The sequence below is a fragment of the Fopius arisanus genome, unplaced genomic scaffold (assembly GCF_000806365.1).
Source record: "Fopius arisanus strain USDA-PBARC FA_bdor unplaced genomic scaffold, ASM80636v1 scaffold00029, whole genome shotgun sequence".
NCBI lineage: Eukaryota > Metazoa > Arthropoda > Insecta > Hymenoptera > Braconidae > Fopius > Fopius arisanus.
This window is the reverse complement of record NW_011887768.1, coordinates 1,173,160-1,189,712: the sequence shown is the minus strand read 5'-3', so window position 1 is coordinate 1,189,712 and position 16,553 is coordinate 1,173,160. Positions and strand designations below refer to the sequence as shown.

Genomic DNA, 16,553 nt, shown 5'->3' with positions numbered 1-16,553 from the left:
TGTTAACGATATTCAAGAAGAAAGTCATTGAATTTTTCTAAATTCAGTCATAATGCGCACAATTCTCCACCGAGCAGAGAAATATCGACGAAATAAAACCGAAGATCACCTGAAAAGGCATTTACAGAGAATAATTAAAAACAATTATTCGTATCTCATTTGTCTGATTTATTTACAATTATAAAGAATCTTAACATCAAGTCTATTCTTTAAGTATCCGTTGGAGAGATTGCGCAAGCTCTCAAAAATTATCTAAAATATACTCACGGTGCGGAGAGAGAAATTAAACCGTTAAGCATCGAAGACATCTCCGAAAAATAATTCACTTACGCTCTAAATCACTTAACGGAAAAATTCTCTCTCCATGGAATCGTGTAAATGATTTTTCTATTGATCGCATAATACAAAAATATTCATACAACATTGTATTGGAGATTGCGAGGGTTGTAACGAGAATATTTCCCCTCAGGTTTGAGAAAATAATATCAAAAATTGAAAACGGTTGAATCACTCGAGTTCATTTACATACAGCTATCGAAGTACTTCGATTTTTTGTACATTTCAATAAAAACTCAATCTCAAGGACAATTCCTCGATTGATAAGGCCCCAGAAAGATAAGTACAGATGAGGTAATTTCAGGTGAGGCATAATAGCACCATTTCCTTCTCAGAAATTGAGTTTTCCAGTGCACATTGTCTCCTATAAATTGCTCCAGGATTTCCTCTCAGAGGCGCTCCCCATGTAGCTCTTCGTACGCCTTCTTGGCGACCTTGAAGAGCTGCTCGTGCATAGCTCGTCCTGTCTCCCTGACGAGTGATGTGAATTGTCCTCTTTCATTCTGGAGAAGAAGATAAGGATGATCGTACTCAGCAAGTCGTCCAGCATCCATCACGAGAACTTTATCACTATCCATGATGGTGTTGAGACGATGGGCAACAGTGAGGACAGTGCATTCAGCGAATTTTGTTCTGATGGTCCTCTGAATGAGGGCATCGGTGTGTGGATCGACATTGGCAGTGGCTTCATCCAGCATAAGTACTTTATTATTCCTGAGAATAGCCCTGGCAAGGCAGACGAGTTGTCTCTGTCCAGCGCTATAATTGGTCCCCCTATCAAATACTCTACTATCAAGGCCATGGATACCAGTGGCGACGACGTCTTTCAGCTCGACTTCATCGAGAACAGCCCAGAGGGCATCATCACTGAATTCATTGAAGGGATCAAGATTTTTCCGGAGTGTCCCTGAGAACAGGACAGGATCCTGGGGTATGATGGAAATATTTTTTCTCAGGTCCTCCAGGCAGATGCTGCCAGTGTCGACTCCATCGATCTCGATTACCCCCTCGACCCTGGCAAGCCTGAAGAGTGCTGATATGAGGGAGGATTTGCCAGCACCAGTTCTCCCAACGATGCCAACCTTTTCTCTTGATTTAATCACCAGATCGAGGCCCTTCAGCACAGGTGGATCATCGTCCGAGTACCTCATGTAGACGTACCTGAATCTGATTGTTCCCTCACTCGGCCAATTCTTCGGCGCTGGCACTGGAAGTCTATCCAACTCAGAGTCCACAGACTTGGTTAACTTACTCTTCATCTTCTTCTTGGTTATCAAACCCCTGTCACAGAGATTGTCCTCAGGTGGAAGTAACGTATACTCGAGCACTCGTTCCACCGACATCATCTGATTGGCGACCTCCGCTGACTGACGCATCCCCCACTGGATCATACCCGTCATCGACATTACCGTCGTTATGGCGAGACCGACCTGTGATCCTGAATATCCCTGGAGTAAGAGCAGTGAAAATGTCACGATCATCGTGAAGATAAAGCAGAATACGTCCAGAGAGAACCCAAATGCTGTACTAGTTACGATAAACATGTACCAGGCTGAGCTGTGACTGTCCTGAAATCTATCAAACTCCATCTTAAGGATCTCCTGAGCATTGTAAGCCCTGATGGTGGATAAACCATGAAGTGTTGCATTCAAGTGGGTGAATACTGGTGATCGCAGAATTCCCTCCAGTCTCTTCACGTTTTTACTCGTCTTCAGGTAGACTTTTCGAATCCAGTAGAATATAAATGACATGACAGCCAGAGGTGCTATGAACATTGGATTGACAACGCAGACAACTATCAATGCTCCCACCATCATCATGATTATCTGGCCAGCGTCCAGCTGAGCCTTTGGTAGAAGCTCATCGATTGCTCCCATGTCCTTGGAGAATCTGTTGAGAATCCTGCCACTGGGATTAGTATCGAAGAATCTCATTCCCGTTCTTATGAGTGCTCCAAATGCCCTGTCGTGGAGTGTCTGAGATGCTCCAATAGCCAGTCCGTAAAACATGAACGATCTGGTGATACCAATCACGAATATCGAGAGAACGAGAACAGAGTAAATATACACATAGATATAAACTGGTGATTGAGGATAATCTGAGTTAGTTAAATTCCCAGTGGTATTCAATCGATCGATCTCGAACTGGTGATGGCGTTTCTCCTCGAAGTCCACCATCATCGGGAAGAACAGATCATTGAGAGTGACAGCACACTGCGCCAGAAGGAAGAAGACTCCTACAGTGAGAACGAAACACCAGTTACCCCCAGCTCTGAAATATTTCGCGTAGATGGAGCCCGTGATGATGCCCTTGGAGGTGCCCTCGAGTACGTTCTCAGCCTCTGGATCGTTGTCGTCGTCCTCGACGTCTGTGTCCCCTCCAGAGACGTCTGGAGTTCGACTCCTTGTGGATGCAGTGGATACCTGTCGTCGCATTCCAGATCTTTCGTGAAAGGAGTCGTCACCGGTCTCTGATGACGAGTCTGACGCGAGGAGACTGGCGTACACTGGCCTCTCAGCTAGTAATTCCGGATAATTACTGAATCTTATCAATTTTCCATGCTCCAGTAGAAGAATAGCATCAGCACCTTTGATGAACTGCAGCTGGTGGGTCGCGAGGATTCTTGTTTTGCCCCCTAGGTACCTCTGGAGGCACTCCTCGAAGAGATGTTTCCCCACGTGAGTGTCAACGGCACTCAGGGGATCATCGAAGATGTAGACGTCCGCCTGACGATAGACAGACCTCGCCAGATTGATTCTGGCCTTCTGTCCTCCTGAGAGGGAACTTCCTCGTTCTCCCACGACTGTCTGATCCCCTTGGGGAAATTGTTTGAAGTCAGATAGCAGAGCACACGCCTTGATCACTCTCTGATACCTCTGACGATCGTACGGCTGTCCAAAAATTATATTCTGCCTGACTGTCGAACCGAACACCCACGCCTCCTGGGATGCGTAGCTCATTCCCCCTTTGATGTCCACACGACCTCCAGATATGTACATCTCCCCCAGGATTGCTGATATCAGTGAGGATTTACCAGAGCCCACAGCCCCGATAACGATGTACAATTTTCCTTTTTCAATTTCTGCATTCACTTCCTCCAGGATATTCTCAGGTGCCTCAGGCTCCCACTTGGCAGTCAAATTTCTCAGAGAAACAGCTATATGGCTATTCTGATTAGCCACATAATTCGCTGTGTTCTTCACGAGATCACTGGCCACCGCAGCCAGACCGTTCATCTTCAAGGAGTCATTGGGGCTCTCGTGGGAGATCTCATCATCAATGTAAGGGAGATCACCCTTTGGAGATTTACTATCCGGCGAGATTGATCTATTCTCGAGCACTTGGAATTCATCGTACATGAGAAAATGCTGAAGACGACGCACTGCTACCATGCACTCAGCAATTTCGGCGACCCCTCGGACAAACATCGCGGACATCGTGTGAGAGAGTGTCCCAAAGTACGATGAGAACACGAATACCTTCTCAGCAGTGAGAGGCTGACCGAAGAAGATCATCCCAACGAGGGTGCAGTAGACAGCCATTCGAGTGGTAAAAAGATTGAATGTCATAAAAATTCCCCGGATCCAGGAACTTTTACGAACGACCTTGAGCTCGAGACGACGTGCTAGTTCGATCATCGCGCAGAAGGGCTTCTCCCAGGCGTACATTTTGATCACCTGAACCCCGGATATTATCTCGTCCATCAAACGAACTCGTTCATCCGTTTTTATCGCTGTTTGGAGGCGAAATATCGAGGAGAGCTTTCCTGTGTATGACTGAATGGGTACGACGATGAAGACTGCAGCAATTCCGAGAATACCTGCATAACCTGCCTCAACGTATAAAAAATAACCGATTATTATCGCTGAGAGGGGTGCTGACCACATGTAGTGGATGAAAACTGAGACAATGTCGAAGCGATTCACATCATTCGCCACGAGGTTCACCACTTTTCCAGGGGCTGTTTCCCCGAGGGCTGTTATGCTAAGGCGAAGAGCTTTTCTGTACACCACTGAGCACACGGCTATACGAATTTTTCCACCGATGTGAAACGCCCCGAAGACACTCTGATTTATTGTTATCGCATTCAGGGCTGTTGCCAGGCAGATACCAGCTGCAAACATCAGGGCTGTATCGAAGGAACGGGTTGACTCGTCAGCCCTGAAGTACCTGAGGAGTCCACCCAACAGCATCGGTGTTCCCAGGCGGAGGAAAAACTCATTGAAGATCTGGAGAAAGCCCAGGAGGGAGTACTCCCACAGGAAACAACGGAGTATTGTCCTCAGAAAATTTGGACTCTTCTTCGATCTCTTGCAGACCTCCAACTCTTTGAACCATTCTCTGCGGATAATTGAGAATTTTGTTAATTGGGGATTGGGTCGACATTGGGGAGTGAGGGGTAATTAATCTACCTCTCCAGTCTATCCCCCAGGACACCTGATCTGTCTGACTGCACCGGGTCGAAAAGATCCGAGGGCTCCAATACTTTGCTGTAACCAGTCTTGAAGAATTTTAAGGTCCATCTGAAAATTCATCGAGTGACTAGTTGATTTAAACAATCACTGAATAAATAATATCGCTTTTCATTTGAAAAATGTGAAATTCATTCGTCGAGGAATTTTTTTAACAGTCAATTCAAAATAAACTCACGTCCACAGTAAAACAGCGAAAATATTCGCTTTGCTTCGCGGATTTTCATGGGCATATTGTTTACTGGCGTCCATCTTAAGAATTCCCTCATTAATTAAGGAAGATCGAATCAGGCAGGATTATTCCAATCACTCCTGCACTCACATTAGATTGCACTAAATAATTAGGGGCACATATGATGAATTTTTTAATGATATTCTCGTCCCATTCATGTATTTTATCACGTATGAAGCACCAGAATGTATGAACACTTCCATTGGGTTTATTGGATAATTATCATCACAGCCATGATTTCCAAATGGCAAATTCCCGGCGTTCCAGGGTCGTCCTCTTTTCGGTGTACCTGCAGGAGAAAAATCAGGTGAATTTATTTCCCTGTTTGTTATTCCCGATTTTCTATTCGAGGATTTGATCGTGACGCCGTATTGCTCAACAGCTGGGGCTTATCAGCCGTCTGATAAGAGCTGCATCACCCCTTTTTCTTCAATAATTCCAGGCGCAAATTCTGTTCAATATTTGTGGGTGAAATATTTGTTTTCCGGAGGTAATGGAAATCTCTCGACTGTTATCTCCCGGTGGAAGTGATTTAAACTCTTGCTTATTGATTTTTAATTTGTCTCTTCAATTTTTTTATCATCTTAAGAATTATCTACAGAAATTCCCCAGAAAAGGCGAAGAATATTCTTTTTTTTTTGGCCCTTCTTTAGAAATTATTGGATCCTCTCAATTCTCAATGCAATTATCCTCAATAAATTTTTTTCACTGCCTCCTACTGATTGTTTAAAGTAATAAATAATGTGCGAGTTGTTTCCTGGAAAAATCGCTAGTTTCCTCTTCCAACTTGTTGTTTATGCATCTCGGTTTAAAATTTATTATAAATAAATCGATTTTTGTTTGTCATTTTTAATGAAGGAAGAATTCATAAGTTGTATGATGATTTTTACATACAGAATGCAACAGGTCATAAAACAATCGCGTTAGGAAAAAATACTCTGTTATAAAAGACGATGACTTGGCGTTTCGGAGACGAAATTCAAGATTGACTCTATTACAAGTGGGAAAAAAAACCGACGAATGAGAAAATGATGGTTCATGTTTACGACAGATCATGCGGGGATTTTATCATCAGAGATAAATTTATTTGCTTATGCGGCTGATTATACCTTGATTTCCCTCCCTACAGTCTTCAAAATTAATCACGAAATTTTAATATTCACGGTTTCCTACATTCTTCAAAAATTCATGGAATTTCAGTCATTAATTCCCCGATTATTCATTAATTTCAGGGATAACTCAACTGAAATTCAGGATTTTCTATGAGTTTTTCCGTGATATTGTGGATTATAAATAAAAAAATTTTCATATTTCAGTTAAATTCAAATCAATCAATCAGATAGGATGACTTGTAGATTTCCAGACTATGAGTGATGGTTAAATAATTCAGAGGAAGAACTGCAACGACTGCGATTAGAAGGTTGTTTCAAGGCAAAATAAATAATTCTTCCGGCGAAAAGATGCGGTTGGAATCCCGAGAATGCAACGAACGAAGTGGAGCATTCGCCGGGAAATGCCCTCGCTGTGAATTTCCCCGCTTGTCAGTAAAATTTGAATACAATGAATAACCAGAGAATTGTATTAATTGTTTTTTTTACAGGTGATGGCTCACACTGAATGCGGGGAGTGGAAGATACAATCGATGGGGAAATTAATTGTGATGTAATGAACAACAAAGATTCTTCCGTTATGACTTCCGTCCTGAGGCTTTATAAACATTCTCGGATGTCAATCCATGAACAAAGTGTTAACGAGAAAACAATTCGCGACTTCAGAAGGAAAAATCGACATTTGGAGTTTCTCAGGATTTTTGAGGAGGAGAATTTTTTTTTCTGTGAATCTGAGAGAGATAATTCAATTATTAAAAATTTCTAATTGAAGATTTTATTTATGTATAGATTTACTATTGGATTCTAGTTGTTTTTATCGTGCAATCGGAGGAAGACCTTGGAGAAGAATTTTGAGAATTCGGAATTGTTTAACTCGAGGAGAAATACTAGACTACTGGACAATTTCATTTAATGAAAAAGATCACACGGGTCAATCACAAACAGACAACAGGTCCAATTGTGGAGTCAAGTGAGTGTCACGCTTTTTCATTGAGTCCCATATTTCTGATGGAAAATTATTGCATGAGAAAATCGATCCTCGAACTCTCAAAAAAACGTGTTCTCAAAAAAACTATATTTCTCCCCCAAATCAAATATTAAATAAAATTTCCCTCAAAACCACAGGCGAATAATTCTCATTAGAAAAGGCCGGGATTTATAAATTTTCCGTGTCCCCGGATTCTGTCTCCTTTAAATGAAGCAACTGGAATGATGACTTGCGATATAATTCCCCGATAATGACTACAAATCAAGAAAGATGACGAGTTGCCTCGGGTCACGAGATAAACCACAAGAACCGCCAAATGTTTTTTCAACTCAAACATCAACCTGCAATTGTTGAAGCAACGAAATAAAAAATGATTAATGACTCATTAAGCAGCTGACAGCTAGATGATCGGTAATTTCGAGGTCGAGCGTTTTGCATGGTAAGTTGAGTGGAAAAAGGATTCAATGAAAGCCTACGAGGCATTTTTATTTATACATACGTCTGACTCGAGTGATTCGCCTGCCTAGAGTATTCACTGATTCCAAATTAATTTTTGCAATTTTATTTCAGGAAGTCTTCACTCGTTTATCAACAACAGAATGCACTTGATGAATTTTCTAGGGACACTGGGGGGAATCAATTAATTTTTGGAGATTTTTTTTTTCGGGAAAAAGGGCGCGACTGACAGAATGTGTGACACGTGTGACGCGTCCGCACACTGATTACTGAACCATTGCAACTTCAGCTACGATATATTATCCCAAGGTCTTCCCTCCCACCTCCCACCCCTCCCACTCTATTTTTCGAAACAAAAATGGAACTGCTGCGATGACTTCTGCGCATGCTATACAAATGAGGAAATTCGAAAATTCGTCGAGCCACATCATGCTGAGGTTGTTAAAATAAATCAGTAAATATCGTTATCGTGACAAGTATTTGACTGGATTTTGGGGATCAGAGGGATTTGGGAAATTGCACCCGATCCCCTGAAATTTTTTATTAAAATATTTGATGCTGTGTGAAATTTTCTACTTGCAAATGATGTACAGCGGAAAATTGCAATATCTCGGGCTTGGGAAATAATTCGACTGTATTTTTGAATATTAAATCAGCAGTGAAAAAATTTTTGACGTTTCTCAGATTGAGTAGGTAATTATTTTCTCATTATTCTCTGGGAGATTTGGGGAGCGTCAATTTATAACTTGACTCTGCGTCGACTCTGCTATCACGTCCTAATTTAGATTTCTCCATGAATCATCAATTGTATTGTATATTACACGCATTTATTGAGATTATCCTCCATTAAGAAGTCATTACGGAATAAAAAAGTGCTGCAATCGTTTAAAAATGTACGAAAAGAATCTTTATTTTCCTCAAGAGAAAAAATAGAACAAGTACATGACATCAGTCGACTATTGAACAATTTCCAAATAACTAATTGAATTACATTCCATTAAAAATTCTATCTTTCAACAGTTCTATTCCATTTCCATAACTCAATCATGCACTAACCACTCATTCAGTTAATCGGCTTTTAATTATTATAAAAGATACTTCGTAGTCGATAATACGGGTCAATCATCTAGATGAATATTTACAGATGCTCGTAGATGATCGATCCTGATTGATTATGGGAGGGGCTCGTGAGTCTGAGGGGCAATAACAAGTACAGAATCTCCTCCTCACGAGCTATTGACATTAAAAGTGATAATAACGTTACAATTAAATAATTTCGCTGTTGTCGACGCGACACTAGTCTGGTCATAATAACTACTTTCTCCATATGTCCCGGCGAGGAAGGAATCTGATACTTTTATAATTCAGAGTCTTGGAATTATCGTGTCTGGAGATTACTTATCATCAGGGTGAGCTTCTCATACGCATACTCAAGATTTTTAGCTAGACCTGCACTACAACCATTCTGCTGGATTGTCTCGAAACGATAGGTCCTGAAATTTTTGTCATTGTCGATGTAAGTTACAGCTGCCATAAGGGGACACATGATTATCTTCGTATGGTCCAGGAAATTTATCTGCAATCACAGGAAATTTTACAGAGCAATGTTATTTAATTAGAATTTAATGTTAAATCGTGAGAAAATAAAATTGAATAAATGCTTACCTGAACAGATCCATTAGTAAGCTGCATGACAACAGCAGTCTGTGTGCGAAACCATTGATACATGTAAGGTATCCTGGACATGGAGTCGCTCTGCTTGACAGTAACAGATCCCCCGGCCTTCATTAGATGCTCATTCATGTACTGGAGAAAGAAATTCATGAGTTTCATCTTCTTCTCGAGTGTTTGGGGATAATCCTTGACAGTGTAGTAAACTTCGCTGCCCTCTCGATTGATATAATGAATATTAAACTTATTGGCAAGCATGATTAATCTAGTGCCATCATTGTACATGACTCCAACACCATCATCACACAGTTGATAACCAAATCCATATTTATCAGAGTAGTCGACCCACTTGCTGACCCACAGGATGGGCTGGGCAGCTGGATCTGTCATCTCGACAGCTGATGAAGCGTCTCTTCGAGCTGGTTTTGAGGTGAGAACAGCTCCCACCTGTTCCTTCAACGTGATGAGCATTCGTTTTATGTCACGACCTGCTCGTTGCACCTCACTGACTCCATCCTGCTTGGTCTTTCGAGCTGGTGAACCTGGCAACCTGAACATCGGTGAATCAATGCCCTCTTCGTTGTGATTCATCTCAGAGAGAGGCTTCCGCTGATTGTAAGTCTCCAGAGTATCCAGACGTGGTGCCATCGTTAGACAGGAGAGGGGCAGACTCTGGGGTAGAAAACCAGTGGTGATGAAGGGATCTTTCAGCAATTTTGCAACACTCGGACGCTTTGCTGGATTTCCCTGGAGGGTATTTGAAATCATCGTGATGGCTGTTGTGCTGATATTTGTGGGGGTTTTGTACTGGACCTGCTTTATTCTGGCGTATGTCTCACGTAGGGTTGCTGTCTCGAAGGGTGGCTTACCCACCAGCAGAGTGTACATTATGCAACCGATACTCCAGACGTCCACCTCGTAAGAGTGGCCCACCTTCGTCAGGATCTCAGGGGCAATGTAGTTTGGTGTTCCACATAAGGTTTTTTTTCTCTCACCGTCGTGCTCCAATTTCGTTGCCAATCCAAAATCACCGATTTTCACCTGGAGCTCATCGTTGAGGAATAAATTTCCTAACTTCAGGTCACGATGGATTATGCGATGCTGATGGAGATAGTCCACACCATCCAGAATTTGCTTCATGAAGTACCGGACCTCGCACTCTGTCAGAGCTTTTCTACGTTTGTGCAACTCCATCATCGATCTCTTTCTGCACAACTCGAGGATGATGTAGATGTTGTGGACGTCGAAGAAGTAGCCGTGAAAGCCCACCACATTTACGTGGTTCAGGCTTCTGTGAATAGCAATCTCCTGCGTCATCTTCTCTCGTTGACTGTTCTTCGTCATCATGTTTTTATTGACTATTTTACCAGCATACACCGCCTGACTCTTGGATTCACGAATCTCGTAGCATTTCGCAAAACCACCCTGAATAATTAACGAGTAATTGTGGAATTAGTGGAACATCTAAATCGTTCACTCTAGAAATAAATCCTCATAAAAAAAAAAGACAATTACAAGATGAAACCAAATAAAATCTCTCCCATCGTCAATATTCCACCAGTGACTCGAGGAAAAATTTTCGATAAAGCCTCAATTGGTGTTTAACCTCCGAAAATGATTCCGTAACTTTCAAAAGTCTGCGCGAACCTCAAAATCCTCCTGAGCACCCTTCCCTCCAGAAGTTATCCACCATTTTCCTCGTGTCTTCTCATGCCCCCGAAAATTCAACGAGCACTCAAAAAAAAATCACTGCAAAGCCACAACAACCCTGAAGAAATCTAAAAATTACCTTTCCAAAGAAGCGGCCCTTGATGTAGCTCTTCCCTGATTTGTCGTCGTAGATGACGTCTGGTATGATCGACTCTTTCTCGTCCTTCGACATTTTGCCCCTTCAAAATATCTTAACTACTGGGAAAAAAAAATGTCCAGAGCAAAGCGTATACTCTGCAAATAAACTTTCTAGACAACAATGAATACTGGATCCTATGGAGAAGGGAATTTTTAGAGTTCGATACAAGGGAGACGCACCGCTGATGGATCCCACAACCTTCCAACAGCACTCGGTGTTTTGGCAACGGACGTTGGACGTTTAAATTCAACAATCAGCCAATCGGAAAAGACCTGGTGAAAAAATTCACCGGAGATGCCCGGAGGATGCCGACAACCAATCAAATTCACTCCTTCACATCATTCCTCGTGATTTCCCCGGAATTATCCATGTCAATCTCCATATTTTCTGTCATCTTCTGATTTTATTTCGATTCCTGAATCCTTCATCACCATTTAAAGAGGATTATTTCGGTTTTACAATCAATTTTTGGGGGATTGTAACACGATTTGAATCACGTCGTCGTGAATTTAGTACAGATTTTTTTAACATTCACTCCTAGCGCTGATGAACTTCCCGTTTTGATGGAATTGCGGTGGCGTGTGAACTAATCCACAGGATTATTCATGTGAATAAGGAAGAACACGAAGTCGTCGATAATTTTTATCAGCTCATAAATATTGAAATAGATCTTGTCATCTTATCATACCTCTGGTTTTCGCAACTATTTTCTAATTATTACGGAATTTCATCTATTTATGAATTAATGTTAATTACTGGTGTTCCGAGAAGATTCATTGAACCTGAAATATTATCAATATGGTACTGAACGATGTTAACAAACTTGTTCACGACCTAGAAAAAACAGAGCTGGAGGTAAGTTGACGTTTTTTATTGTTAGGTTATGTTATTACCGGTTAATTAATGTGATTAATTACAGTCAACTACTGGGACAGTCTCATCTCAAGTTTACTGTCAGTTACTGGCGGTTTATCTCTATCAGAATGACCTGTGCAATGCCAAATTTCTCTGGAAGAGAATTCCAGATAGTGTGAAGAATAGCTGTCAGGAACTCTCGCAAATTTGGAATGCTGGACAGAAAATGTGGCAGCGAGATTGGCCAGCGGTTCACACAGCTCTTAATCTCGAGTGGAGTGAATATGTTCGTCACATTATGCAAGCATTAAAAGGTGAATAAAAATTTTAATTGTCGATTAAATTCCAGTTTTTGTTAGACTTTTGACTGGAGATTCATCGGAATTTATAAAATTTTGCAATATCTCCTCAATGCTGATCAGTCCTGCCTCTTCAAAATTTCCCTGGCCACTCCTCAATTTTCATGTAATTGATGTAATGCATTCAAATCACATTGAGGAATGTGAAGGGACTATCGCTGTCATTTCATGCTGTCCACTTCACGTCAAAACTCATCTAGTGATTTTCTCCCATTAATTTTTCAATGCGTCCTACTAAATCAACATTGAATTTAATTTAATTGTAAATCTTTACGAATGACTTCGAATGACGAAATACATTACACCGAGATCAAGTCGATTTGTTTGAAAATTAATTGCCTATTTATTCAAAAGCCTAACAAAGTGGAAAATAAGATTGAAGATTTCAATTTATAAATAGTTTTTTGCAGAATCAGTAGAATAAAAAAGATAACAATCAATTCCAGAGAGTGTTCGTGAAAGGGCGATGTCATTAGTCTCCGAGGCTTACTCATCCGTGGATATATCAGTTCTTGCGGGGATGACGGGACAGTCTCTAGACGAAGCTAAACAATCAGTCCTGGAGCGAGACTGGAGCCTAGACGAGACAACTGTCAAGCCCTGTAAAATGACGAAGGAGCAAGCCACCCCCAGTCCAGCCACCCTCACCGAGGATCAACTGTACAAGCTTACTCAATTCGTATCTTTCCTCGAGAATTAGAAATTTTATCTTAATAATTAAGATATTTAAGCATTAACAATGGAACGAGCAGGAGATAAAATCGGAAAGAATGTGGATAAATTCCAGTTTTTTTCGTTTTTATTTTAGCAACTTGTCGACTTGTCGCCCACAACAATGTCCAGTAATGCACTTATTAATTAGATTAATAATAAAGTTTCATATTGACTCATATCGACAATTTAGAATTTGAAATAGTCCTCGGGTGAATGGCAGAAAGGCGTTAAAAATGATAGAATAAGAAAATTGTACAACTGCCAACGGCGGCTTTTAACTCGGGTATGACCTCTTGGCAACAACTGTAAGTTTCGTCCTCGTGTGCACGCGCGGAAGAGGCATAAAATCTGTACATATATATTCAAAAGCCAAGACATCTCCAATCGATTTTACCTACACTAAAAGATCGTGATGTTTCTTAACTCCAACCGAGCACCACCAAAGGCGCGAAGATACGACCTTTGCTCGGTTTCACGCCGCTGTCGAATGCGAGAGGGAGGCAATACTTGAGATCAAGAAATTGTATGGAAGGCGAATACATTCGAATTTGCCATGGGTCTCAGGGTGCCCCATGACGAAATCATTCCGTGTGGCACGCATTGGGTGGTTGAAAAAAAAATCTGGACAGAGGGATTTTCTGGGAAAGGACAAAGAAATCGAGACAGACTCAACAAAAAAAAAAAAAAATAGCTACAAAATTCCCGGAGATATTTCTTGGGGGCAGTCATTTTTTTTAAATCATTAATTCGATTTTATTTTGAATAACTTCCCAGTGTAATCCGTTTCACCTTCTGCAGGTGATAATTTATTTGATTTTATCGATATATCTCGCTTTATGGTACACGGGGAAAGAGTTAAATCGACTTATCTCACTTACTCTTCTCCTTCGATGGAGTTATGTCGATTTAATCCAGCAGTCAATAAAGAAAATATATTTATTGAAAAATTAGCAAGTTTATAAATTCCATCAATTTTCCATTAAATTTACAGAAATAAAAGATAATTATTTCAATCAAAAATACAATAAAACCGAAGGAGTTATTCCCGATATCTATCCATTCTCATGTTCTCCATTTTTTCTCCTCAATTTCATAAATTATCATTCTCATAAATTCGTAAAAAAAAATTGAAAAACGAGATATCGGTAATAACTCCCGAAATTTTCGACAACTCCAGGAATTTGAGGCTTCAATTCGGTAGCAAAATAGAGGAGATAAATAAAATAACGTTGGTCTGGTTATCTAGGATAGAAAGAGCGAGTCCTGGTGTCGCAACATCCACGGGGTTGGCCGCTTCAAAGCGGTTACAGGGCGGTACAAGTGTGGCGTACCGTTCGATTGTTTCGTTATCGCGATCATCCTCGAGTACAACAGGTCAATCCTCCAGAGTATCTCCTCTTTCCTCATTCATCTGTGTACGTTAATAATCATCACTTGTATTCTACGAATAGGCTGCGCCTAGTCGACATAACTCATTTTCCATTAAATTTTTTCAATGCGACTTCTCTTCGTCGTGGCTTTTTATCCTTCACTTTCCAATGTGATACCACAGATTTAACAATAAAATTTATATTAATAAAAAAATTGAGGTTTATGGTGATTTGAGGGAGGTGGTGGAGATATCGTCGTCAGATGGGTGTTAACTCATCTTTGGGAATGACTCGGATGAATTACGAGGAATATTATTAAAAGTGGTTTGGAGGTAACTAGACAAATTACTTTCCCCCAGCTGTACAGCGAAAGCTTTGCGCTATAAATTCTTCACTTTTTTTTTTTCACTTTGCCTCATATTTATAACTATGTGCGGATGTATATTAATCGTTTTGAAAAGCCGTCGAACGAGCTTAGCACCTGTATGTGAATAAATCTGCGGGGCATTTAATTATCGGCGCTCCCAAGGATGATAGCAATCATTTGGAATAGGGGGAGTATTTTAATCGGTGAGGACAAGGGTCGCGATTCTCATTGAGAACATCAGTGTTCAGGAGAAAATGGGAATTGATAACAATTTTTGGCATCGGTGGTTCATTTAGTCGCAGGTACCGCGCGAGGTGAACTGGGATAACCGATTTTTTTTCGACCCCAGTTTTTTGATGATTTCTCGAAATTGAAGGGAGATTATGAAATTTTTATAGATACCTTTTTTGTAGCTATCAGCTTTATCTACAAAAAATGTTCATGCGAAAAAATTCGGTATGTCACCCAATCCCGAGATATCGGCAAAAAATCGGTAGCCGAAGTTCACCACTTGCGGTCTGAATTATGAAAATAATTGAATATCCAAAAGAATTTCCATTCCAAGAAACGGCCACCATTTTGATTCTCAAAAAATCGGTATTCACCGAAAAAAAAAAATAGCAACAATCGGAAACCGCAAGCCCGAGAAAAAAAATTTGCAACATATCTTTGCAATTTCCCCCTCGACTAAGAAAAGATGATAAAAAAAAATCACCGGAGTACGACTCGTCGTGCAATTTCACAACCTCTCGGAGACCCGGGGCAGATCTTAAGCCGCGGCATAAGAAGAAAATATCTGAAAGGTGCAGGTTAGAGACAGAGGTGAGGCGTATAAGCTATGAAGAAGGCTAGGCCTGCACAGCAAGATAGAAAAAATAAAAATCATCCCAAGATGTGGCGAAGTGTTCCGGGAGGCGGAGGAGGTGGGTTACAACTGGCATCGACGACGTAAGGTAACCCGAAGGTGGATATCTGAAGAGAATGGAATATGGGATCACCTCGGGTTAGGGTTCGACGATACCTGGTGTGCGCCCACGCTTCCATTGTCTATTTCTCCTTTTATTTCATTTCTTTCACAGGATCCCATAAAAAGTCTCTTCCATTCTTATCATTTTTATCCTTTAGTCCGTGTATTCAGGATCCACTGCTGTCTCCACGTCATCCTCTGCGAATTTCTCAACAAACTCATCCTCATTTTTATGAATTAAATAAAAAAATAATCACCAAAAAATCATTGACCAATTCACCTTACGTCTCTGATTTCCTCAATTTTTTTTTACTTCTTCACTGGAATATTTAGATGGTCTAATGGTGTATGTGCACGCCAGTCTGCTGTCCCACTTGTCTCGGAATAGCGTGGGATAGGCCCTTGGGAGAGATGATAATTACAGCTCCAGAGGTGAGCATTTACCGACTATTTTCTAATGTACCACCACCAGTTGTTTCGGCATTGTCGCTGGAAATAATCATTTTTTTTTCCTCAATCAGACGAAGTATAAATGCCTAAAGAAACCTGATTGAGCAGACATCCTCATATTTCCAAACGCCTTAATGCATTTAATTGAGGAAATAAAAATGGCTAAATGCATAATAAATATTCAGCTAATGAAAGAAGTGCTCGGGAAATTTTATTCGTATAAAATCGAGGGAAGGGGTATTTTAATTCATTTCTGGCATTCTGGATGATACACGACGAGCCCTGACCTGTCTCGTAACCCCTGAGCACTCGGTGATACATCGAGGAGGAAACCATACCTGGGAATGAAGAGAGCAGG

At 40.9% G+C, this 16,553-nt stretch overlaps 3 protein-coding genes and 2 long non-coding RNA genes across 7 annotated transcripts; 2 read left to right on the top strand and 3 right to left on the bottom strand.

Annotated features, from left to right (window-relative positions):
* Positions 1-147: 147 nt before the first annotated feature.
* LOC105265405 (probable multidrug resistance-associated protein lethal(2)03659) lies at positions 148-7,722 on the bottom strand. Its single transcript, XM_011302872.1, has 4 exons — positions 7,637-7,722; positions 4,987-5,329; positions 4,749-4,859; positions 148-4,677 (listed from the first exon to the last, which is right to left on the bottom strand). The coding sequence occupies exons 2-4, from the start codon at positions 5,058-5,060 to the stop codon at positions 726-728; spliced, it is 4,137 nt and encodes a 1,378-aa protein (XP_011301174.1). The 5' UTR covers positions 5,061-5,329; positions 7,637-7,722; the 3' UTR covers positions 148-725.
* LOC105265406 (uncharacterized) lies at positions 5,501-7,799 on the top strand. Of its 3 annotated transcripts, none has more exons than XR_892067.1 (5): positions 5,501-5,530; positions 6,357-6,580; positions 6,641-7,119; positions 7,275-7,576; positions 7,708-7,799. It is a non-coding gene; the product is annotated as an uncharacterized lncRNA (long non-coding RNA). The 3 variants fall into 3 exon arrangements; XR_892068.1 differs by lacking the exon at positions 5,501-5,530 and having other exon boundaries at positions 5,860-6,580; positions 6,641-6,874; positions 6,958-7,119; XR_892066.1 differs by lacking the exon at positions 5,501-5,530 and having other exon boundaries at positions 5,860-6,580.
* Positions 7,800-8,971: 1,172 nt separating this feature from the next.
* polo (Serine/threonine-protein kinase polo) lies at positions 8,972-11,146 on the bottom strand. Its single transcript, XM_011302921.1, has 3 exons — positions 11,054-11,146; positions 9,259-10,689; positions 8,972-9,169 (listed from the first exon to the last, which is right to left on the bottom strand). The coding sequence occupies exons 1-3, from the start codon at positions 11,144-11,146 to the stop codon at positions 8,972-8,974; spliced, it is 1,722 nt and encodes a 573-aa protein (XP_011301223.1).
* A 529-nt stretch (positions 11,147-11,675) lies between these two features.
* On the top strand, positions 11,676-13,219 carry CSN8 (COP9 signalosome subunit 8). The gene is made up of 3 exons (XM_011302871.1): positions 11,676-11,968; positions 12,033-12,282; positions 12,774-13,219. The coding sequence occupies exons 1-3, from the start codon at positions 11,912-11,914 to the stop codon at positions 13,025-13,027; spliced, it is 561 nt and encodes a 186-aa protein (XP_011301173.1). The 5' UTR covers positions 11,676-11,911; the 3' UTR covers positions 13,028-13,219.
* LOC105265404 (uncharacterized) lies at positions 13,019-16,193 on the bottom strand. Its single transcript, XR_892065.1, has 3 exons — positions 16,026-16,193; positions 15,800-15,943; positions 13,019-14,452 (listed from the first exon to the last, which is right to left on the bottom strand). It is a non-coding gene; the product is annotated as an uncharacterized lncRNA (long non-coding RNA).
* Between the last annotated feature and the right edge of the window lie 360 nt (positions 16,194-16,553).